This window comes from Pleuronectes platessa, chromosome 1 (assembly GCF_947347685.1).
Source record: "Pleuronectes platessa chromosome 1, fPlePla1.1, whole genome shotgun sequence".
Lineage (NCBI taxonomy): Eukaryota > Metazoa > Chordata > Actinopteri > Pleuronectiformes > Pleuronectidae > Pleuronectes > Pleuronectes platessa.
This window is the reverse complement of record NC_070626.1, coordinates 3465869-3492495: the sequence shown is the minus strand read 5'-3', so window position 1 is coordinate 3492495 and position 26627 is coordinate 3465869. Positions and strand designations below refer to the sequence as shown.

General features: G+C 40.4%; 1 protein-coding gene across 3 annotated transcripts in view; it reads left to right on the top strand.

Annotated features, from left to right (window-relative positions):
• The window catches only part of cemip (cell migration inducing hyaluronidase 1), a 146690-nt gene that overhangs the window by 113082 nt on the left and 6981 nt on the right, over positions 1-26627 (top strand). For all 3 annotated transcript variants that reach the window (XM_053419120.1, XM_053419130.1, XM_053419139.1), the window contains exons 15-23: positions 10666-10735; positions 12197-12325; positions 16090-16175; positions 17143-17274; positions 18417-18452; positions 20097-20252; positions 21863-22043; positions 22606-22821; positions 23346-23557. In XM_053419120.1, the coding sequence (XP_053275095.1) occupies positions 10666-10735; positions 12197-12325; positions 16090-16175; positions 17143-17274; positions 18417-18452; positions 20097-20252; positions 21863-22043; positions 22606-22821; positions 23346-23557 (1218 nt within the window). The remainder of the gene's footprint in view (positions 1-10665; positions 10736-12196; positions 12326-16089; positions 16176-17142; positions 17275-18416; positions 18453-20096; positions 20253-21862; positions 22044-22605; positions 22822-23345; positions 23558-26627) is intronic.

Here is a 26627-nt window from a genome sequence, read left to right as displayed (position 1 = left end):
TACACATCTCAGCTCGCCAGCGGCAGGCATGTTTGTTGAAAACGAATTCAACCCAAGGGCACTTTGATGACGTGGCTGATTACGTTACCGTTGATCATCTGTCAATCATCGTATAAAGCCCGCCCTGACAATCTGATTGGCCCGGTCGGGCCATAATTTTTCCTCAACGGAGCGACTCCAGACCGAACTGCCCGACCAAAAATGTTGTGGGCGGGGCTAAGTTCGTCTGGCATCCAGGCTAACTCTGCCTCCCATTACAGACAGTTATCTTGTTGATTGCCCTAAGCTAGTAACTTTCTCTAGCATGCCAAACAGTCATGATGCTTCTTTTGGTTTTCTTCCTCACTATGTAGCTAATTTTTGTTGGGACCACTCCACTATGATGAACCCCTATAATTTCCAAAGTTTATTATGAGGCTTCAGCTCTCTGGGTTAATAAAATCAAGTCAGCATCTTATGGAGCACTCTTTGTAGTGCAAAGTTCCTCTTTTGTGTTTTCTTAGACGGTTTTCCTTGCTGAGCGGTTATGGTGGAAGAGCAGCAGAAAACAGATTTTCCTCCAAAAATTCTATGACTCGCTTGAGCAGCTTGACATTCTCAGACTGTTGAAGCCTGCTATTAGTTTTTTGCTGAAGTTTAGAATGTGGCTCTACACGTTTTACACAGGGATTGTGGCTTTCTTCCAATTCAATCACTTAATCTTGAAAGTGCATATAAACAAAAGATCAAATCTAAATAACTGGCATTTTTATAATAACTTCTCCTCAGGGCAAGTTTATTTATGCAGCCTAAATTTAGAGATTAGGCAAAGGCTAGGAAGTACATCACAAATAATACATCGGAGACATTAAAATACATTCAAAAGAAAACAAGACAATTTTAAGTGCTTCACAGTGACATTGATGGTTAGGAACAGTAATTAATTTTTCATTTCAAATCACAACACACATCATCTCGAGGCACTTAATTAGTGACATGGAGGGAAATAAATGGGACAATAAGGTTCTACTTAAAATGAGATGTTGATCATATATACAACAAGCTTGAGAATGGACCCTGGAGAACCTCCACATGTAATTGGTCTTTGCTCAGTGTATCAATGTATCAGTCATGATTCATTCAATTGACACAATATCATTCCTGACTTGTAAATATGATTGAACCAATTAAACAAAGTGCCAGAAAGACACACCCATTTGTCCATTTTCTCTGATAGAGTCAGGGCCGGCAGAATGACAGGCATGAACCCAAAAGCTACGACAATGAGGCAGAGAAGGAATTAGCAGAGTTCTTGGTTTATTGAACGAAGCAGGGGTCAGATACCAGGCAGTCAGTCCGATGCAACACAAATCCAAGAGGGAGCAGGCCAGAGACAATCCAGTGAAGACAGAGCAGGGGTCAGGAGCCAGGAAATCAGTCCAAGGCAAACAAAATCGACAAGGGGCAGGCAGAAGAGGAGTCCAAGGCAAAGGCAGGCAGGTCACGAAGGAGGTCAGGCAGTAAGGGAATCAGGAAAGTAACGCTGGAAAGATTAGGCACGAACACACTAAACGATCTGGCAGAGGGCAAGGGGAACAGGCATGCAGATATAGAGGGGAGACTAATGAGGGAAGTGAAGACAGGTGCGTCTGTGGGTGGAGCCGGTGAAGGGATCAGAGGAATGAGGAAGGTGCAGAGCAGGAGGGGAGTGGCAGAGTCCTGGAAAGAGAATAGAATTAGTAAACAAAACTTAACAGACAAACTGAAAATATTAATAAGAAGGTGAATTTGTGACAGATAGTATCTTATGCATGTTGATTGCAGAACTTACAATATTTAAGAGACAGAAATCTTTGTAATTACTGCTCATGAATATTTTTTGCAACTTAAACAAGTGCATTCTCAGGTCTGTTGTCTGGGTAAAATCCAGCTATTGAACTGTTGACTCAGTAGTACACCTGATGCTTTGCAGTTAAATACATCTAAATACATGCTTGTAGGTGGAGGCGCAGGCAACATAGCCATTTTGCTCAAGATGTATAGTCTCAGTTTAGAATTCTAAATTTGTTTGACTTTTTCACCAGTAAGTAAGGTGAAAGGGTAAATAATAATTTATTAATAACTTCAGTTCTAAGTTTTAGAGATGACACAAAGAGTGTTTCACCCTTTGCATTCTGCCTGTCTACTGTCTCTTTGTATGAACTTTTACAGTGTGCCATCTGTCCATGATGCTTTCTTCTTACCAGATCATTGACATGAAGTGAAGGCAGATATTTTGTGAGTGTAGAAGCCTGGTTACATCTTTTTAGGTAATTTAGTTAAAGCTTTCTGTTACCTTTGTTTTGTTGAAGAAACACACAGGCACGGCTGGTGTTGCCCTTTTGGGACAACACCTGACATTACTGCCACAACATCAGAAATGTGGAGACCTTTGGAAATAATTAGGACTAAAATATGCTCCTTATTATGTGTTGAGTCTTTCACATGCAGGAAACGTCTAACGTTATACAGGATGTAAGCGAGTGCATTTGCACTAGAACCATCATTGGGATTGTCAATATGATTATTAAAATCCTTATAACAGAAGACGATTGCTATTATTGCTTGTAAGGGGGGATCTAAACTAACACACAGAACATACACAAGTTTCCATATGACCACTGTTATGTGTTTCTTATTAAGTAAGGTGGCTAGCCCATCCCATTTTCTCAGTGCTCCAGAGCTTCACTAAAAGTTTACGGGAACTGCAGCACTACTGGATAATTTAACCTATTTTTTATCCTCCTTGTGTATTTGGCAGAGTCGAGGAATTCTTTCTTCAAGCTCTGTGATTTTCTTACTGAGCATGGCACAGCTGGTGCGTTCAGTTCAGCAAGAAGGGAGGGGAGGTATCGTTTTCTCAGGCAACCGTCTGTGGCAGGGCTCTGAAACTTTCCTGGGTCCTGAGGGTAAACTTTTCCGGTCTCCTATGTTTTCGTCAAAGCCAGTGCTGGTAATAGCTCTCCTTGGAGGAATGTTTTGGAGTATTCAGGAAATTAGAAAATGTAAGAAAAAAAGAACAAAGCACACAGCAAGTAGAGAGCAAAGGAAAACACATCTTAAGAGTAGCAAGGTCACACGCGTGTTATAATCACACAGAAACAGTTAGGAAATTGACAAGGGCACAACAAGGTTGATGAGAATGAATAAGGAAGAATACAATATAGATGAAGGAGAATCTGAAATAGTTTTAGCATCAGATGTGAGAGTGACCTACGTGCATTACACAGCCTCAACAGTTTACTCAATATAATCAAGTCCATAATCCTCCATTGTTCTTAGGTGGTCTGTTAAATTCCTGTGTGTGTCTTAACTTCAAGAAAATGTGGCTGCTCTGTGCTGCAATGCCTTGTCTCCAATGTGTGTATATATCCAAACACTTGAAGACACACATCACGCTTACCAGCAGCTAGCCTGTTCCCCCCTTGCAAATTACATTTTAAGCATAAAGATGCAGCTCAGCATATAAAGCAGTTTAATCCAGGTCACATGCCTTTTTATCTCACCTAACTGCCTGCGCCTTCAGCTGCAGAGCATAAAGGCCAAGGTTAGGGGTGCAGAATGGCACTGGCTTTCCCTGATATGGAGTCATCCACCTGCTCTGCAGCATGAAAGTACTGGAAGGATTTAGCTTGTTTTCCTCTCCTCTTTCCTTTTCTAATTTATGCATTTATAGCAGCCTGGTAATACACAATGCATTATACTTCTAATGATGCTTTTTGCTCAATTTGTCTCGATCATTGTATTCGGTAATGATTTTGAAATACCAATGTATTTGTTACTGTCATTCAAAAATTCTCATTTAATCAAACTTGATTGCACTAACATTGTTCCCCATTGTAAGATTTATGATGATTAATTTCCGCTATGTCAGCTTTTCATGCTCCCTTATGGCCTCTTCTGTCTCCTCTACCATAATTATTGAGCTCTGTTCGTGTGTGTGTGTGTGTGTGTGTATGTGTGTGTGTGTGTGTGTGTGTGTGTGTGTGTGTGTGTGTGTGTGTGTGTGTGTGTGTGTGTGTGTGTGTGTGTGTGTGTGCATGTGTGTGTGTGTGAGTGTGTTGGCGTTAAATCCTCAGAAGAGAACAATACATTTTAGTCAGGATTGCCAGGGGCAGGGGACATGTGGGCTGAGGAGGATGAGAGCTGTCATTTAAACCAAGCCAGATGAATGTGCTGGGCCTAAATGATTTGCTGATTTAAAGTATGTGTGTGTGTGTGTGTGTGTGTGTGTGTGTGTGTTTGTGTGTGTCTGTGTCTGTGTCTGTGTCTGTCTGTCTGTAGGTGTCTGTCTGTCTGTTTGTAGGTGTGTGTCCTTGAGCAGGCATTTGCAAATAATCCTTCAAAGTCATGTCCGTCAGAGGTAAGGCAGTTGGTTGTGTTATTTCCTATCTGAACAAGGTCTACATTAATACATGTGCACATGTGCATACACACACACACGCACACACACACACACACACACACACACACACATACAGACAAGTTGTTATTTTCAAGTCCAAGTAGACCTGCACTGCTACACCGACTTACCTGATTGAATAAACAGCAGAACATGTTTTCATTCAGTTATTCTACCATGTGCAGTCTGAGTGTCACAATAAACCTAAATCTGGCCCCACACTAGAAGATAAATGAGTAGATGCTGGGTCCGATTTGTTCCTCCTAAAAATCATGGGGGCATTCCTAATTTGAGGCTGAGCTGAACAAATGATCTATCTAAATGATCATGATGTACGAGAGGTCCACAGTTACAATCTCAAGTCACCGACTGGATTGGATTTTCCTGATTTCAAATCGATAAATCAAAAATGTTTGATATATATGACTTTATATCCTTGTAGTGTGAGGGCAATATAAATAGAATATTGAGGAGAAATCTGCTATAGCCATTGAAAATGAGGTTACAAGAATTGCACAGTGATATAGCTTGGCATGGCCAGACCTTTGCAAATGGGTCTGGAACCTCTTGGTTCATTTTTTTTATTCATCAACGGCCCCAACCAACCAATCAGAGCAACAAAGTGTGTGACCAAGTGCAGAGCAACATAAAAGTGTCTGGAAGCACCTTGAAGCACTGTTAAGTGAAGTTTGAAAATACAACCATCCAGTTTGTTTAATACTGTCTCAGTAAAGTATTCAACACACCTCATCAGCTGAGGCCATCATGGAAAAGAACTCAGTGGCGAACAAACATGAGATAATAGTTTAACAAATCTGGCATCTCCATGGCAGCAAGGGAGCTGAGGACAAGATTTATTTTGCTCTCGAGTGATATTTTAAGTTTCTGTGAGACCCCTTGAATCACCATTGTGAAATGTGATTGAACTAGTTAGTTGAATCTGATGTCCCATGTGTTATGTTTCACTGAAAAAATAAATGCGTATAAGGTTATTGAAACTAGCTCGCCTTTGATATGGGCAGTGATAGAACAGCATTGAATTTCATTTAAACAAGCACATAACAGTAAATGACACTGTGTCCATTCTCATCTTCCTAAACCAACTTGGATCTGGCTGCTGTCTCCCTCTCGCTTGTTTTATTGGTGAAGTCGAGCCAGGCCAAATGCCTCAGTTAATATGAGCCAAACTAAATGATTCTTTAAAATTTAACTTTCTAAAGCATTTTTATTTGCCTAATGGTAACATGTTTCAAGGTTCAACATTTTACGATGCCGAAAAGATTCTGCCTTTGCAAAGATTTTGAGGCCTCTACGCTGTTACTTGAGAAATCATTAGCAATGGACTGTTCCTTGAAACAGTAATATCAGTTTGTCCAGACGCATCATGTCAACTGATGTATTTATAGTTTGTGCAGACATTGATTTTCACACAAGGTGAATTCAGGGATTGTGGTGACACCCCCATTACCAACATTGGTTATAAATCCACGATTCACAGTGTCCTCATGACTTTAGTGGCCCTCTGATGTCTCCTCTAGCACCACCATGTGGTTTCATTTAACATCTTGATAACTCCTGATTCGTAGATACTTAAGGATATCTCAATCATTAAAGCTGTGCATAGTAAGACAATTTAGTCATCATACATGGATCCCATTGTATGTCCCACCCTAGTGATACATTTTTAACTATACAAGTTTGATCAAAATCACTATTTTTATATTATTATTATTATTATTGTTATTGTTATTGTTATTGTTATATTAGTTTGTCTCTTTCCTCCTACCGGAGTGCACCAAGATACTAAACTAGCAAAGTCAAGGGAATAGCCTCAGTGGGCTGCAGGGTAAGTCTTACTTTAATGTTCATTGTTCATGAACATTAAAGGAAGACTTACCTCTGCAATATCTGTACACCACAACTATTGAAAGATTTAGATTGGGTCTTGTGGCTATGGTTTAAAGAAAACACATATTATTGTGCACTTGATTATGTAGTTTACCAACACATTTCCACAAATCGTACAACAGCAGCAGCAGCCAAGTGAGGAGGGGTTTAGTAGAGAGGCAGAGGTGAACAAAGATCCAGTGAGAGGCAGTAGAAAGGGGAGGGGGACATGTGGAGATGGGAGAGGTTTAAGGTGCAGCCATGTTCTAAGCTGCTGTGGTGCTAAACTGCATAACTGACACTTCTATTCATTTCATTACTTAAGCAGCTTTTTCTCACGTACTTTGATCTGTTAATGATTTTCTTATTATGCCTCATGCAATACACACAAAAAGAAACCTATTTTCCACATTCATGACGTATACATCATAGGTGTGTGTCTGTCTGTCTGTGTGTGTGTGTGTGTGTCTGTGTGTGTGTTTGTGTGTGTGTGTGTGTGCGTGTGTATGTGTGTGTGTGTTTTATTTAGAAATCAAGAAATGTACAAAAAAGTGCTAAATCAAAAAGTCAAAGGACTGATGTAAGTACAGTATAAGGAAGGTTTAATGCTGATTTTTTTTTTAAACAATGTGTAGCCTTAGGTGTTCAGTTGAGTTGAAGTGTGATACTCAAGCCTTGGATGTCTAATCCCCTGCAAGCACCATTACCTCTTTGAAAAAGAGTGCATCACTAAAGCACACTGTTAGTAAGTAAGTTAGTAAGTGACTGTGGTCAATGTGACCGTCTTCAATGCTGATGCCTAAGGATGCAGCCCCTGAATTGAAACACATGAAGGGTCTTCATCAGTGGGTGGACTTAATTTAGTTGTTATTGTGCAATGTTTGGAAACTGGAGTGGTGATTGGCATCATTACAAATATCAGTGAACCAGCACGGACCTTATATAGTATTTAACGACCAATGTTAGCACAGGAGGGTTATCATCTACCCCATTGGTTCCCAAACTGGGGTACGTGTACCCCCAGGGGTACGCGAAGTGGTTCAGGGGGTATGCGGGGAAATATTTGATTTGCGTTTTGCATAGCTCAACATCTTTCGTGTCCTATCGCACGCGCTGCGGGGGGTACGTAGCTGGAGATTGAATGTCTGAAGGGGTACGTGACTGTAAAAAGTTTGGGATCCACTGATCTACCCCATGTAAGTACATTTTTTCACAGTAACACTTGTACCTGCTGATGAATACAGTGAGATGCACATGAAAACCAAGCGACATGGACCTTGAGTTAAGATCATTTTCTGTCCTCATGAATACAATATCAGAGACAGAAATATGGACAATCATAATGTCTGCTGCTGCCAGAATACTATCTGACTTGTGGAGGTCAGCATATTTGAGGTTCGGTTTGGTTGAGTTCGCCAACAAAACCAGGCGGAACATCAAGGCTTTGGCTCAGGCTGCTGCCGAGGAGAGCCCGGCCGCATCCCCGCTGCAAACAACAGTCCTCGGCTGTCAGTGAGCTCCTTCTGAACTGTGTGTTGTTGAGGTGAGAAAGGAGCCAGAGTTTGAACTTACCTCTCTTTTCCACACTCTTCATTCATATATTTATTTCTATCACTTTTCATGTGTGAAACACCATGAATGCCTTCCACTATTATCACATTGTTTAAACAGTATCAAATATCTTCAGTCTCCATGGCAGCTGGCATTTCACTCAAAACTGAAAACACCTTTGATTTCCATTGTGGTGGGGAAACATATCATATGATCTAGTCTGTTTGAGAATAATGTGACCCTCTGCATTAAGTATGAAAGCAGAGAAATGTTGTCATTGTGGAAAAGTTAAATGTTTCAAAGGTGTGAAAACCATCCACCTCCACTTAACTTGGGTGGAGGCAGATGTTTAACAACCTGGGTAAGTAAAACCACAGCTGTCTGCACTTAGAGAGATAATATTACCAGCTGTTCACTAAAGGCTATTCTGTCATTTTGGTTGAACTAACCCCATAGAAGTCCATCGGTCAGCATTCTGTTTTTGAAACTCATGACTGTGGTTTATATTCAGGTGTACCAACTTTTCTTGGCTTCAATTTTTTTAAAGGGACCAATTTCGTTAAAGTAGAAGCAAAATAAGTTCTTATGGTGAAGAGTAAAGCTGTCATCATTAAAACTTTGCCAAATATTTGCTCTTGATGGAAACTCAATTAGCTAAAGAAATGTTTCCTGCCCTTGAGCCAATTCCATATTTCAAAGCCTGAGATCGCAGCAGTCAGAGTGCAGAGAGTTCCTGGTGGCTGGGAGCTAAGCGTGTTGGAATGATTTCAGTTTGTGTGACCTTAACTCTGTGTCACACTGCTGAAGTTTCTTTCCTTCATCAAGGAGCTTCAGTTGAACCTTGACCGGGGCTGACTGATACCTGGATTACAACCACAACCATAATTTATTTCTCATCAACAACTGAGCTGCTACTTGCAAGGGCTGATGGGTAGACGACCAGCTATCTTTGTTAAGGCTGCATGACTTAAAGGAGAGGTTTACATATAGGTCAAAATGATGGTTGAGGGTGGTTTGATAAGGGTTTGATCAACTTGCATTTTTGTCTAAACAAGAAATATAAGGCCAATAGTTATCACAATAACACTATAAATGCCATTAAAGCCTTTTGTCCTTATTGTACCTCTATAATATCTGAACACAAAGGTTTTGCTCAGGTAAAATACAAAAGAAAAGCGTCACCACTGAAAACGTTTCATCTTGCAATTACCTGCGTATTGTTCCTGTTGAGATTTGCAAAACATGAGAGGAGGGGAGTCTACCCTCAGCAGTTGATTCAGCACAGCAGACTGAACGTTGCAGAAGAAGAAACTGTCTGAGATTTACTCCTGGCATTAGAATGTGTCTCCTGTGATCACTTGTTATCATACGTCACTTCACCAGTGCAAATAATCATGTATGTCATTAATTCAAATCAATTCTATTTTAATTGTAAATGCGCCAAATCATAATATACATTATCTCAAGGTACTTAACATTGAATTTCAAGACCTTACTTCAAATTATATTTTTAACCAGTTTGACTGTACAGATGTGTCAGTAATTGATGTGTTAGAGTGTGTGATGGAGTGAGAGGGAAAGAGAGAGGGATAGAAAGGAGCCAGGAGGGGTTTATCTAATTAATGGGTTGTGTCCATCGTTACAAAATAAGATTTTACTCATTTGAAATAGCTAAAAAAAATATCAATATATGGTGGTCGGTGTAAATATTGTGGTCAAAAAATATTTAACCTATGTGAAACACTCACAAGTGTAAAAATCGGTTTGTCCATTATGGAACTATTGGTTCAGAGGAAGTCGATGGTTCTTTAAATATTTGTTCACACAGCCAATAGAATATGGTCACATGTGTCCCAGACCACTTCCCAATGTGGTCTGAGTGTTGACATTACATATGTGTCCTCTATGCACTTTGGAGCATTCATGCCTTAAAGGTTCAGTATTTAAGATTTAGTAAAAGGGATCTATTGGAAGAAATTGAATATAAAAGAATCCTGGTGACGTTTTCAACAGTGTGTTTCATCTAAACTGTAGGAATTATTGTGTTCTTTACCTTTCAATGGGCCCTTTATATTTAAATACTTATATTAACATCAGGACCGGGTCCTCTCTATGGATGCCAACATGTTTTTTACAGTCACTCAAACTAGATAAACTAAAAACCTTTTGAGTTTTTATGACAACTGAAGGCTACCACTGGTTCTCTGTCATGTTTGGAATGGGAGGGTGATGTGAGGGGTACTCAGCTGCAACATGACACTTCACAACTAGATGTCACTTAATCATACACACGGAACCTTTAACTTATAGCCTTCCACCTGTAATGGGATCAGTTAGTGTGAATAATAATACCAGTAATAAGCAGAGCTCTCTGCTTAGCACCAGAACCCAGAAAAAAGATTTAGTCCAACAGTACAACCACAAATATCTGTGCAACCTAATTTGTTAATGAGCTGCACAGAACTTGGTGTGTCCGTCTGTCTGTGAAAAAAAGGTTTTCAATAAGGTTGTGCCTTAAAGGTTTTTATTTACAATGTATTTATGACACTTGAGCTCATTTATATCAATTGTCATGGAACCTATGTAGTTATTATATCAAGATTAAATATTCCCTGAATCTTTTTACATGGAACAGAATCTGTGTGCTGCACTGCTGTCAGTCGCTGCCTCGGTTACTGCTGCTGTCTTCTGAGAGACAGTGTTCACACTTATTTACAGTTACATCACCGGTTCAAATTATTAGTGTGAAATCCAATAACCATGCTCTTTGTCTTTCTTTCCTTCCCAACACACTCCCTCTTTTATAGCGCGACTTCAACTTTCTGGATCACCAACCCCAATAACAACCTCATCAACTGTGCTGCTGCAGGCTCAGAGGTGAGTTTCTCACTCCAGCTTTTCACTCTCCTCACCCTCCTCTCCCCGTCTTACGCTACACTCTCAATATCTCCCTAGGTGGAGGTCTGTCTCATTACTACGTTGCCAGGTCAGATTAATGGCTGTATACTCCTATTAACTTCAGAATCAAGCAGACAACAGACAGAAGCACTGCCGCACTTTCACTATGATAGAGTGCCAATTATGATCATGCTCCTGGGATTTCACAAGGATACGGCAGGCAGAATAGAATCTCATTCATTCTCTCTAATGTAATAACTTTTCTCATTTGCATTCATGTACGTGCGAAGAACAACAACAAAACAGGCAGGCTGACATGCAGAGTGGTACAGCCGGGGCTGTAGTTATGTGTTTGGAAATGTGAATATTCTTTTTATATGAATAAACCTCACATGAATATTTGCTCCACAATTTCCCTTTTTTTTAAAACAACTGTCTATTTGTGTCTGTTCGAAAGTTGTGCACCCCCAAAACAGAAATGAATAAGACAGACATTCAAAATGTGCAAGGGTTCGGACTCCGTTCTCTTGATGAGCTTTGAATGAATCCACAAGTATTCAGTTATGTTCAAATCAGACAAATGTTCCAATGGTGTTTCATCAAGTAACTCAAGTAATTTGCATCTTTGCATATTAGTGAAATTGTGTTGCCTCTCTATCCATGCCTTGTTGCACAACCCCTGAGTTAAGTGATTCACAGGCAGTTAAATGTTCTTTTCAATAAACGCAGCTTTTTTCTCCAAGCACTGTAGGCTGTATTCAAAGAGCTCAGTTTAGATTCCATCTGTCCAGAACCCTTGCTTCCCTCTGACTGGTTTATCAACACGTATCTGTCCAGACTTCATGGTGTTAATGTCTGTGATGAGGAAGCAAGTAAGGTTTCCCTATGATGACTCATCAGTTCTGCACAATTGAGCAGTGAAGCACAACTCCTGTGTCAGCCACAGTATCCTGAGCTCCCTTACACTAAGTTTGTAGGGTTTTTTATATTTTCCTCTCTGTCCGGCACAGTTTTATCTCAAAGTTCTCTTGATCTTCCAGATCTTGTCTGGATTTTCACAGTTCGTCTTGGCTGCAATTTCTTCATGACATTTCAGACTGGAGAAATTTCGTGCCGGAGATATTTCTAATTTGACAGCCTGCCCTGCTATGAAGGAATCACGCTTTATTTTCAGATCCTCTGTAGCTCAGGCATTAGCAAAAAGCTGGAGGTTTAATAAATCAATGAAGTTTTGAGACTTTATGAGAGAATTTTTCACACACCACATTACTGTTTATTTGTTAAACTTTTTGGATTGTTCAATTCATGAAGTTCATTTGCTGCGCGTTTTACTGGAGTATTTGCATGCTTCTCTTAAAAAATACCACTGTGTGTGTGTGTATGTGTGTGCGTGTGCGTGTGTGTGCGTGTGTGTGTGTGTGTGTGTGTGTGAACCCTCAGGAGACAGGCTTCTGGTACATCTTCCACCATGTGCCCACCGGTCCCTCAGAGGGGCTGTACTCCCCTGGACACACAGAACACACTCCTATGGGCCAGTTCATCAACAACAGAGCACATTCCAACCACAGGGTGAGTCTGAGCATGAACGTAGCTGCAGGTGAAAAAAAGGAACTGTGACCAGGGACATGTGTATTTACCTCAACTGCAAAGATAAGAGGCTTTAATTTGAGGCAGACTTCTTTTTGAAGCAGGCCTTTATTTCCAATTCTCTTTATAAAGGAAGAATAATTGGTCATATTTTAGAAGGTGTTGTAAGTCCCATTTAACTTTGCTTCCTTATTTTATTTTTTTTTCCTTTGAGTATACAGAAACCATTTAATTGTGGGTCGTTAGCAATCATACCACATGCATCAGCAATGACAAAGCCAAGTGGTTACACACATACAGACCCTGTGATTAACGGGACGATGATACTGAGATAATATATAGAAAACAAATCCACAACATAATTATATTGCTGAATTTCTTTAGAAATGTGCATGATGCTTAACTATTATGCACATTACATTTAATTACAGTTTTTTTCCTCAGGCCTGTATTTGGAGGCCAGTTTTTGTTTGCGTTGCCAACACCCCACTGAGGGGAAGTATCGTTGACTGTTTGGGTTTCTTAGGTTTACTCACCCATTTATGTTTTCACATAGCGTTCTGATTTATTTTGGGTCATTCTGTTGTCACACTCTGTTCCTGAATGAGGTTAGTTTGTCCAAGAACTAACTGGAACAATATTGGGTAAACATGCAGAGTATATCGTTGGACTGTGAATGAGCGTGCAGACTTGTTTGCCTCTTTTTTTTAAAACAGACATGAAGCTGGCGTCTTGGTCATAGCACAGTTATGTCTCACTAGCCTGGCTGCAGACAGCATTGTCAGCCAGTGTTACGTAACTTGCCATAACACCGGTAGTTTGTGCTTTAGCTTTGTGCATTCTTCTGTATCGTGTGAGGTCCCCAACTTCATGGAAGTGCATTATTAAATTGTGGAAAGGCCTCTGAACCATTATTTGGATGCAGGTTCAATAAACATCCCACAGAAAGTATGACAATACAACAAGAGCCCGTTTTCCTAGAATAACCAATGTTTTTTTCCTTCCTTCTTTGTAACTATGAGTCATTATGTGATCACATTATGTGATCTGATAATGGTTGTTACATGTTGAACTGGTTTATTGGTGCGTTTTTTCTAATGTGTTACCAGGGCTAAAAACCAGCAGCTTTAACAGCATAGTGATTCATTATTTAATCGTTATTTCCAGTATTTGTTTTTAATAAATCTGTAATTAATCAACATAGAAATGAGAAAGATTTCACAGTGTCACATGTGACCTGCTTTGTAACAAAGAGAGGAAGAGCAATAGGTTAGCAGTGGGCATAACACAAATTGAGGACAGGTGAGAGAGCGAGAGGAGAGCGAGCCAAAGCAGAGGGATGAGATGGAGAGCACAGGAGAGAGTTTAGAGGCGCCTGCGGCAACAAGCACAGCACAGCTCCAGCAGAGATTTATGAGGCGCTGGTGGAGAGGAAGTGTTATTGTTATCTCCCTCCTCTCTCTGCCCCCAACTGTGATCTCTTTTCTCTACTGCCTCTCTCTTTCCTTCCCTTTTTTCGCTTAGAATTTGGATCATCCTAATGGGGGCATAACTCATGTCAACCTCCCACCCCAGGATGTTTGTGAAAGAAAAGGTCATGTCGGGGCTGAAGGTTGGGCAGTCACAGAAGCAGCTCAGTGATGGGGTTTAGGTTTAGAGGCGGCAAACTGGCTGAGGATGGCTTTTATCGTTATTACTGTTTTCATTTTACTTGGAAGTTGTATAGAATGTTTCCAGCCTGGTTTTGAAATTGGAAGTGAGACAAAAACTGATTTAGTATATTTATCCTTGATTTTAAAGTAGTGAGGTATTAGGGGTGTCATTCAAGTTTGAAGGAATTTGATATGATATATATTTAAACCCTGCTGCCCCTTGTGCACACACAGTCCGATAAGGTTAACGCTTAACATTGCTTCGCTCACCTTTGGAGCCTAGTCGGCTGCTGCTGACAGGTGAGCCCTAAAATTAGTTAAAAGACAGTCTAGTTTGCCATCTACAGTGTAGAACCCAAAAGACCTCCACCTTTGCGATTGGTCAAGAGCGTGCATTCGCAGAATACAGTTGCACCGGCTCCAAATGACATCAAATGTGCAAGAGGGCAGTACCTGGATCCAGGATATTTGAGCTTTTTGTACTGCACGAGGAAGTTGAGAACATCAGCACCCATCTGTATGTACAGTCTATGATGTAGCAAGGTACTACAATAGCACCATATACATCAAGCACACAAAGGTATTTTTTACTTTTGCTGTATACGTTTGCTCTTGTATGTCCGGCTTTGGGCAGGTGATAAAAATACAGGACACTCTTTCAAGTAAGGAATTATTTCAGCAAAAGGTCAGTAGGTCAAGGTTTAATTGCAGCTTTATTGAACCTACCACAGAAATTGTCAGGGACATGGAATTGTAGGATAGTCAAGACTTATAATATAAATAAGAACAGATGCATTTGATCTCATCCACCGCTGCTTATTCAGATCTGATGCTGAACTGTGTGTCTGGAAAGGATCATAAAAGCTATGTGTAAGTCCTCATCTACTGAGCCTGATTAATTGGTTAAAGAAGCCAATACACAAGCTTCAGATTGACACTCACACTCTCTTCCTGCATGAGAGGAGGAAGTAACACTATGTTTTCAGCACAACTAAAAGGTCGGTCATTACGTAATAATTGCTATGACACAGTTGGAAAGTTGGGAGTGTTTTCATATTCTTTTTATATTTATTTCAAATAGAGAGAAGGTTTTGTTGAAACCCATAGGTAATAAAGTCTGCAACCAGCAGTCCTCCGATCCATAAGGCCATACAGACCATTTGTCTCTCCTCTCACAAATCAGCAAACATCACCATGGAGACAATAATAAAGATGCAAAGAAAGACGTGGTTGTGTGCCGACACAGAACTGCTTGGTTAGGTTTGAGAATGGATCATACTGTGGGTTAAAATACATTCTTAAAGGATAGAGGATGTTTGTTGTCATGGTTACATAAAAAATATGAGGTTAAGGTTGTGGATAAAAGAAAAAAACATTGATTATCAGTTCCACACAGGAAACAATCAGTGGTCTCCTATAAAACTCCCGTCGTATATCAGCCCATCCATCCTCCATAACCTCCTCCTCCCTAATGCGAACTTTGTCCCCTGGCTTTTTCCATTGATGCCGTTATAAATACTACAGCCACTAGAGATCGCCTTGTAATAAATTATATGGGTCGCAATAAACAGCTTGACGACCTATTCAATTCAATTCAGTTTTATTTGTGTAGCGCCAAATCACAATATACATTATCTCATGGCACTTAACATAGAGGGTCAAGACTTTAAAAATGAATAGAGAAACCCAACAGTTCCCACAATGCACTTTGGAGACTGTGGAGAGAAAACTTCCTCAATAACTGGAAGAAGCCTTGAGTAAAACCCGATGTGGGCGGCCCTCTTCCTCGTCAGGTTGGGGTGAGCAGGGAAAAATCAGAAATAGAGGAGAGATGGGTGGGGAAGACAGAGGAAAAGGGGGGGGGGGCTATGTAACCATCATATTTAAGCTCTGTCTGACTGGTTGTTATAATGAAAACAATTTGAAGGATATTTATAGATTTTAACATGTAATTAATGATGGTAGCAACAGTTAACTATGATAATGATGATAATAATAATAACCTAACCTTTCTTATATTGAACTCTATTGTGTGGGTTTAGTATATGTGTACCTACTGCTTTCAACATATAGATCTTATCCTTTATGTTCCAGGCTGGAATGATCCTTGATAATGGAGTAAAGACCACCCAGGCGAATGACAAGGACAAGAGACCCTTCCTCTCTCTGATTGGAGCCAGGTCAGTCTCCTCAGCTATGAATATTACCCTGTATGACAAACTGAAGTCAAATCACACCCAGTGTAGTTCAGCATGATGGATCTGCTGCACTATGTAACTGTTGTGTTTCCTGTTGATGTTTTGTAACCAACAAATATAGAACAACAGTAGGGAGAGTCACTTTAAAAATCGGTCAAACACAAGTTTGAGAGACTCCCATTGAAATCAGCTCAAGTAAAAAAAATTGAGCGCCAGACTGTTTACCACGCGTGTGAATGAAACAGTGTGTCATCCTGATCTGACACACAGCTCCCTCTTCAGCTCAGTGATGCCCCTCCAAACGGGAACATCATGTCTTTGTCAGAAAACATTCTCAGCGGAGGTATTTCTGGTCCTGACCTGACTTTTGACTGCTGTTCTATTTTGTCTTGCTGAAATCATTTTAAAAGATTAAATGTAACAGTTAAACCTATCGGAGTTAGAATCCTTAGTTTGACATCAAACCTCATATATAAAGCTATAGCCAGCAGTTGTTCAGTAGCTATTCAGTGTGTTTGCACTCTGCAGTATTCTTGTGACTCTGCTTCTGGATTCAAATTGTATTCTCATGTCAGGACTGGATTAAAGACCACTTCAGTTAAGTCTGAGCAGTTTCAATATTGATTTAAGATATTGAGACCAAATGGGGTCAAATCAGAGCAAAGAATACATCGCAAAAACTAAACGGACACTTAGTATAGCTGCTCCTTCTCTGCATCACAAACCAGCCAGTGTTACTTTAAACTGAAACAATAGGATTATTGATTATCAAAATACACTTGACTGAAATATTAAGGATTTTTACTTGAACCGAGAGAAGATTAAAACATAATCATTAAAGTTAAGAGTTGCCCTGAATATCGCACAAAAGAAAAAATCGTCCAATGCAAACACTCTTTCTCCCCTCCGTGAATATGTGTGTTGTTGCATGTGTCGTTGAATTGTTTAGGTACGGCCCCCACCAGGGTGCTGACCCCTTCAAACCCAGAGTCCCCGCTCTCATCCACCACTTTGTGGCCTATAAGAACCAGGACCACGGAGCCTGGCTGAGGGGAGGAGATGTGTGGCTGGATGACTGCCAGTGAGTACTGCAAGAACATTTTGATCCTAAACACTAAATATCACAAAATAGTTAAGTAACCATACACTCAGTGAGCACTTTATTAGGAACAACTGGGCAACTGTTTATTCACATATATCCAATCAGCCAATAATATGGCAGCAGTACACCGAATCCTGGAGGTACAAGTCAGGAGATTTAGTTTATGTTTAAATCAAACATCACAGTGGAGGAAAATTTACAGTGTGACAATATTGTTGGTTTGAGTATTTCTAAAACTACTGATCCACGGGCATCCAGTGATCTGCAGTTCAGTTTGGATGAGAGCGTTCAGAGGAGAACGATCTGACTGGTTGGAGCAAAACATAGATATTACAGTTACTCAGATAAGCCTCTTTTCAACTGTGGTGACCAGAGAAGCCGCTCAGAATAAACAACCTTCTGAACCTGGAGGTGGATGGTTCTACAGCAGCAGAGACCACACCAGCCTCCTCTCCTGTCAGCCAACAACAGAAAACTGAGACTGCAGTGACACAGACTCACCAACACTGGACAGTTGAAGAATCAAAAACGTAGCCTGGTCTGATGAGTCTGGATTTCTGCTGAGGCTGCAGCTGGTAGAGTCACAATCTGGAGTCAACAGCATGAATCCATAGAGACAACCTGCCCTGTGTCAACAGTCCAGGCTGTTGGTGGTGGTGTGATGTAATGAATGTTTTTTTGACAAACTTTGGGTTTTAATACAAATCAATCATGATTTAAGTGTCACAGTTTATCTGAGTATTGTTGCTGAACATGTTCATCCCTTTGTAGGCCCAGTTTATCATCTTCTAATGGACCCTTCCAGCAGGTTGATAATCCATGTCACAAAGTTAAAGTCCCAAACTGGTTTCATGAACATGAGTTATGTGTGTTATGTTCCTAATAAAGTGATCACTGAGTGTATGTTTGTTGTCAACTTTCGGCTGAACGTAGAGTTTCAGAATCGGTTCTGTTTTTTTTCACCACATTTGATGACAGAGAAGAAAGTAAGAAATTAATTCCTATCTGATAATAACTTTTTTATCTCCTTCAGACTGTGTGTGTGTGTGTGTGTGTGTTTTTTCTCAGGAGCTTCAGACTGATACTGTTGCAGCATTAATATTCTCTTTTTCTCTTTTTAGATTTGCTGATAATGGTATAGGCCTCACTCTGGCAAGGTAAACCAGTCTCCTTATATCTGTTTTTGCTCATTTATTGTGTTTCTGTTTCTCTCTCTCTCTCTCTCTCTCTCTCTCTCTCTCTCTCTCTCTCTGTGGCGGGGTCTCTCTTAAAAACTCCTCAAAAGAGTGTGAAAACAGGCGTAGTCAAAAAGGGTTGTTTCCAATTTATTTTCAGCTGGCTCTCCAAGGTGCTCTCGTGGACATTCACAAAAAATACTCAAAAACAAAATACTTTTACATCAAGTGGACAGGAAAAACTCTTGTCCGCTGCTCTCCTGAGCTCTGATGTTACCTTCTCTGTAACTGTATTCAGACTTTTTCTTTTCCGGATGGTGAACCTCATATGTGACAGGTCCCATCTTCCGGGTGATGGTGTAGGGGCCTTGCCACTTTACCAGGAGCTTGCTGTTAGAGGAAGGAAGAAGTAGTAAAATATTTTGCCCAGGCTGGATCTCTCTCTCTCTCTCTCTCTCTCTCTCTCTCTGTACCTTAATATATTGATTTTCCCTGCGAAGATATGTAATAAGACCATAACCCCAAACATCCACACTCACAAAGTAAAGAAAGTTCATTCATGTCTACCAAACTGGCTTTGTGATGCGTGCCCATGGACTCATTACTTCCTTTTCTTTATATTTTTATTTTTTGCTCCTCATGAACTGCAGCACAGTAATAGCTGTCATGGCACCTCAGCCTCTGTTACCTCATTTACACTGTTTTCCTGTTCCTGTTCTCATTGTTTGTGTTCTGTCTGTGTGAATCTGTTTGTTCTATTAAAACAGACTTTCTTATAGTTAATATCTCAGATGACATTTTTCACAGATGTGGCATACAGATTGTTTGAAAAACATATTTACTCCATAAGGAAACACAATAACAGTTTTGTTCACTTGAATAAAATAGATAACACTTTAATAGTCCCTCGACAGAGACGTCAGAAGTAATAAATAAGTTAACATATAATACTAACACCAGGCAATATAAAAGTAGAACATAAAGTACAGATTGTAAACACAATATATAGTGTGAGCATATTTGTGTACAGTGTCACAAAGCCATTGAGTAACCATTACATTACTGTGCAATTTGCATTGCACAGTTAAATGACCTATAAACCTGAGTTTATAGTGCAGTCGAAGAATTGGTACGTATGGTCGACTGGTAGCAGAGCCGGTTGTACAGTCTAACAGCTGCAGGAAGGAACAACGTCTCTCACTGAATGATGGGACCAGTTGTCTATCAGAGATGACAGCTTAGCTCGTATTCTCCTCTGTCCCACCACCTCCACTGGGTCAGGGGGTTTCCCACCTTTAAATAATTTCTAGTGAGTCATTCAAGTCTTTGCCTGTCAACAAATGAGATGTTGATGCCCAATAAGCCACACCAAAGAAGATGGCTTTGCCACCACAGAATCATAGAAGTTCTTCAGGTAGATACAGACTGTTATGGCCCTTCTTGTAAAGAACACTGGCAATGTCTTGATCATAAAGGGATTTCCCTCTATCGGACCTCTATCGGACCGTTTAGGTCCGATAGAGGGAAATCCCCTGGCTGATACTTGATGATACTTCTCCTACATCTACTATCTCCAGTGCCACTACTGGTTCTTTCAGCCTCTAACTCTCCCTTCTGTGTGTGCAGTGGAGGGACGTTTCCAGATGATGACGGCTCTCGTCAGCAGGTGAAGAACTCACTGTTTGTGGGTGAAAGTGACAACCGTGGGATGCACCTCCCTGACAACCAGATCTGGGGCCCCGGGGGCTCTGATCCCACTGGCAGGACCTTGCCACGGGGCGTGTAAGTAACGCTCATTTCCTCTTTTAGCGATTTGCTTTAGTTTTTACCCACAAACTTTCATCCGCCTAAACTGCAAAGACAAATATTTTTGGTAGCACTTGGAAACTTTAGGACTGATATTTTGCCAGATATTTTCAGCTACGGAACTATTTTATTGATCCAAGAATAATTGTTCTCCATCTTTAACATTTCGAGAGATGGCGACAGTTGGTGCTTTTGGCATGTATGCGCTTTACTTGTAGTTTTAAAAGCATGTCAGTATGCTAAGTAGGTCCTGACGGTATAATGTCTTTGTTGTCAAGGACACTGATCCTGGTTTGGTATATTGGTGACCCAGTGGTAAATCTCAATGTCATATATATTGTTGAATATACAGTAGTATAGAAATGACATATTTGCTGGATAAGGAGAGGTCAAAGAAGACCCACCTGCAGATGATATTGATCCAGACCATTACAGAATCATGTACAAAACTATTGTACACTGAAAACCAATACACCAGTAAATTAATTTCAACCATGTTGCCTAGACATCCCAACTTTTCCAGCCAAACGTAGCCCAGTTTAAACTGTGGCACACATCAAGTTGACAGTTTTGATCTGCATATCGCCAAAACCATACTAATCAGAACATTTTCAATACCAAATACACAACCATTGTAAGCTTGAAAGTTGGAGTAAGGAGTGGTGGACACGCTCAGCTTGAATAATGTCAGTTACAAGAGACATGTTTAGCTAAAATATGCTAAATATGCTGCTCATATATCAACTCATGTGTAAACTAGGAGTTTGAAACACTAATACAACATCATATATGGATGGGAAATGGAACAATTTTGCATGAAAACACTGAAAACCTGTTTCATTTTTAGCTGGCATCTTAGCACAGCTGCTGTTCGTCGTTAAAGAGCAGAGTGAGAACAATTTGACAGACACTTTTTAAGTCCAAGTATTTTGGGTGCAGTTGAAGCTTAAGGCTGGCTGGTATGTGAGAGAGCAGACATGGTATTCTAGAAATCAGCCCTGTGCCCTGGCCCACTTGGCAGAGTAAAGAGGGAATGTCTCAACAGCAGTATTACTGTATTAGAGATTCCTTTATTGTGGGGGAGAAATGGAACTCCATATGAAGGGCTTCTGTTTGGAAGCTTCCTCTTTAGGCTGACATTTTTTGATGGAACCAGATGAACCCGGGCACATCATTGATTAAGTGCTCTCACGCTGTTCAGTGTGGCACACGATGGTGCTTTTTTCCCTGTACCAGCGCTTATCTGTGTCTGACCTTGAAAGCATAAGACTGAATGTTGACATTCTATTTCCAAACCTGACACTGCCTTATCCTCGTGGGATTATCGTGGTATCTAAAAAGATTGATTGGCTCAGTATTATTGATTGGTGGCTTCTTTCAGTTGATGGTGTGTGTGTGTGTGTGTGTGTGTGTGTGTGTGTGTGTGTGTGTGTGTGTGTGTGTGTGTGTGTGTGTGTGTGTGTGTGTGTGTGTGTGTGTGTGTGTGTGTGTGTGTGTGTGTGTGTGTGTGTGTGTGTGTGTGTGTCGGTGTGTGTGTCGGTGTGTGTGTCGGTGTGTGTGTTTGTGGGATCTGTCTTTCCCTGCAGTGATTTTCCAATCCGGGGCATGCAAATTTATGACGGACCCATCAACGTGCAGAACTGCACATTTCGGAAGTACACAGCTCTGTCCGGACGGCACACCAGTGCCTTTGGCTTCAGGCTCAACAATTCGTGGCAGAGTTGCCCCAACAATAATGTCACTGACATCACCTTTGACCACGTACCTGTAAGTCACCATTTGTGTGAAATACACAAAAAAACGTACCCCTTAGTATTTTTTTCATATTAATAAATGGAAAAATAATAATGGACATTGGAAAAGCATGCTAATATAGGATGTGGCAAGTGGACTCCACTCACTGTAAAAGTGCCTTGTGGACAGTGTACTCAGAGCTCAAGATCGGCTGAACAAATGACCCTGGAGTGATTTATTGATACTGGACTCTCTGGGGAGACGGGTTCTGTTTGGATGAATAAGTTAGGAAGAGCCCCTGTGTAAAATAATTCCTCCTGCATAACAAATTACTGCAAATTACCCCCTGAATTTTCTTCATCAAAAATTAAATTAAAAATAACACAAAAATGAATTCAAATTATTCAAATTATTGAATCTTATATTCTGTAAACTGTACTAACTGAAATCAAGATCAAGCTCACTCTATCTTTAAAAGATAAACATTTTCTTGAACAATTGGAGAAGATTAGAAGATTAAAAAAACTACATATGTGCACAAAATACTCACTGGGAGCTTCAAATGAATGCCTCTCACCATTTCTCTCCACTGTAGATCACGTCTCGGGTGTTTTTTGGGGAACCGGGTCCCTGGTTTAATAAGATGCAGATGGACGGGGACAAGACAACAGTGTTCCATGATATTGATGGCTCAGTCAGCGAGTATCCCGGAGCCTTCCTGGTTAAAGAGGACAATTGGCTGCTCCGTCACCCTGACTGCATCGACGTGCCTGACTGGAAGGCTGCGATCTGCAGTGGTCATTATGCACAGGTAGGGGTTGTAATCAGGGGTCAAACTCACTTATCACACCACATCAGCCTCCTCAAACACAAATCTGCTTTCTGTTACACCCTGTCTGGCATTAGTTGATTACATGCATTTTAAAAACCCAATAAAAGTTCTGTGAAAACACAAATAAGACCAGAATAGTGTTAGTTCTGTGTGAAATGAGAATCAATCATGCATATGAATAGTTCATAAGGGCTTGGGCTATTGTTGATGGTTGATTCTGTTGATAAACTTTCCTTACAACTTCTTTAAATATTGTATAATTATATCATTTATTTCTGGTGGTTGGAAAAATTAGCAATGCTAAAACACCTCTTGAGCAAATAAGGAGATTAATTAATTATGTTTTAATAAATATATTATTTCTGATATTCAGTGCATGTGTTTTGGGAAATTTGCTGTATTGGTTGTATTAGGTATAAATGGCTAAATGGATCAAATAACAGGTACACCAGGGATCCTTAGCTCACAGCAGCCTTCCGACTCAATGGTTGTGTTCTCCTCAGATCTATGTGCAGACACGTAACCCTGCCAACCTAAACATGTACATGGTGAGGGATGAGTATCCTGATCGGCCCCTGATGCTAGAGGGCGCCCTGGGGAAGAGAAAACACTACCAGCAGTTCCAGCCTGTGATCACACTGGCCAAAGGCTACACTATACACTGGGACCAGGCTGCGCCTGCTGAGGTCACCATCTGGCTCATCAACTTCAACAAGTCAGTGGACACAGGAGTCGCACCTGTGACAGCACACAACACACACTCATGAAAAACAACCACCGTCATCCAAGTACTGTTTGACCAGAGGAGAAACATTTAGTTTATTTATCAAGGATTTTTGTTCAACATGACTTAAAGGTTCAGTTTGTAAGATTTAGATACTGCTTGTGGTGAAGTTTAATGTTGCAGCTGAATACCCCTAACTTCACCCTCCCCTTCCAAGCATGAAAGACAACCTGTGGTAGCCTTTGTCATTAAAACTCAAAAGATGTTTAGTTTGTCCAGTTTGGGCTACCATAAAAGAAACTTGCCGGCCTCCATAGTGATGACCTGCTCAGAATAAATATGAAGAATTTAAGGATAAAGGGCTCCTTCTAAAGTAAAGAAAAATAACAATTTGTACAACCTAGATGAAACTCCCGACTGAAAACATCACCAAGATTTTTTTATATAAAATTTCTGCCAATAGATCCCATTCACTTAATCTTACGCACGGGACCTTTAATAAGTAAGACTCAATAGCTCATTACTTTTTTACTTAAAGCACACACTCACACACGCACACATATGCACGTAAGACAGAAAATAGAGGCTGCACACAAGGCAACTACTATTAGAAATCACATATCAAACTAAACTTTAAATATCTCTGACCGAGCAAAAATAAAAATACTATCAAATATTGTCTAAAATACCCCTTTTCTAATATTCCTCTCAAAAGTATCACCAACCAGTTTAGCAATGTAATGTCATCAGCAATGTAAGGCTTGACTGATAGGGGAAATTACTTTTCCTCCCTGGTGTGATGTAGCAGAAATTTAAATAACTACAGGCAAGTGTGCTGCAGTCATTTAAATTTAAGCAAAATATTTGGAATGAGAACAGCTCTCTGTCCATACCCCAGCTTATTTTTTTTTTAAAGGTTTATGCCAATATATTTGTCTCTAAGCCCTATGACACAAATTGTGATTTGTGGATATGGGCTATACAAATACAATTTGATTGATTGGTTGATAAAAGTACCGTATATAAAAATGAGGTTTGGATCAGTTCTCTAATCGTCAGACCAGATACCACAGCATGTGAGTTACAGTTAAAAAACACTAAGCTGAACTAAAGTGCTACGACATTTAAAATAATTACTTGTGGAAACTTGCGCCCACAAGTTATCTTGATAAGGATGCTGTGAAATAGTAGTGATTTTGTGGGTGATTTGTATCATTATTGTCATTATTATCATTGCTAAAAAGATACTTACTAATAGGCACACAATCAATAACGTCCTGCAGACTTAGGAACACGTTTGTGCGGGATATAGGAACATTTGGTAGTGGAGTAAATGTGAAATGTATTTATTCTATTTACAACCTTGTTTGCCAAAAATTAAGTTGTTGACTTAAATTCAGTCTGGATCAAACAGTGCATCTACAGAAATGTATTTAAGTTGTCCTTCAGATGTGTGGCATCTCGTTATGCCAGCTGTCTGCACCAATGACCGGATATCAAGATGGACTACTTGTCCCAACTTCCTCCTATTGTACAAAATGAGGCCAAAGTGTATGGGTGCTTCCATCTTGTCTTTTGAAGTTTTTAGTTTAGTGCCAACTGCTAACATGTCGAGGGCGGGGTTTATGACCGAAACTGCAACCAGCCACCAGGGGGCATCCACATATTTTGGCTTCATTTTTGGGAATTGTGATGTGGTCCATGTTTATATACAGTCTAAGGTCTACTCAGGTAATTTTCCTTTTTCCTTAAACTGCACATCAGAAATGTGGTTTGAAGCATATGTTTGAAATTCAGGACCATTTTCTATTTTACATCCGGCCAAAATGGAAATAGCCAACAACTCTGCTTGAACGCATCCTGTGTTCACAGACACACTAATGCTGCTGCACCACTGCTAACTAATGCCCACACTACTCCAGACACCAATTCACCTTTTTGAATCAGCTAGTTCTCGACCAGCATTTGACCTGTTTACAAGCCTGGTACTTTGAACACAGAGAGTAGCTCTTGGACTTCATATATTTCCATCAACCATCCATGATGTGATTTACAGCTTGTACTCTCAGCTCCTCCATCACACTGTTATTGGAGAGGCACTGGAGCGGACACCATGGAGAGGGAAAAGGAGGTCGAGAGGTAGAAGGCAATGGTGTCACATTCAGTAATTGGAGCGGTGTCAAATGTCATGGACCATACTTCTTAGATAACAGGTTGTTATGTTTGTGGGTGGATGCAAACTTCCCTGATCAAACATGGACTATTGTCAGATGTGGACACCCTCATCTTTCTCTAGCAATTTACTGCCTCCTGCTGACCTTTAACCTCTTTCCAGTGGATGGTGGATTTTGGTCTGGTGTTGTGGAAAAGGCAATGTTATTTATAAAGCACCTTTCATACACAGAGGAAGATTCAAGGTAGATTCAAGATGCTGTCTCTTGTTCCGGGTATGTACTGTTTCACTCATGTAGTGTTCCCCACAAATGTCACATGCAGCATCACACAACTTTCTAAACATGACTATTTACCAAGCTCTGAACTAAAAAGCTAGAACATAGCTGTTTATGATGGGGAAAATGTATGTGCCTTTAATCCCATTTGTATGAAAATACTTGGAGAGAGATCCAGCAGGCTTTAGGATTGTAGCCAGGAGGAGTCAGGCCTTTCACTCCACATTTCAGAGGGATCAGTTAGAAGAGAGTGAAGCACTTTCGTGTTTACATTTGCTCAGATGATATCATACGATCTATTTCTTTAAAGGATGCTGAGACATCAAAAGGAGAACTACACCAATTCCACACTTCAAAGTTTGGGGTGTTGGGGCGGTATAACTGCTTGTGTGGGAAAAAGTTGTGTCAAGTGTTTTGTGATGCCAGAGGGAGCTGTAGTGTAAAGCCCGCTCAATTACCCAGCTCTCGCTTGGCACAAATCAACGATTGTGGTATGGAATACAAACCACGGTCACAGTCAGTGGTTAAACTCTGGTGGTCTGCACACAACCGTCCACTTCCCTCAAAGCTTAGAATCATTATTCAAAATGCTTATTTCTGCTCAGTGGTTT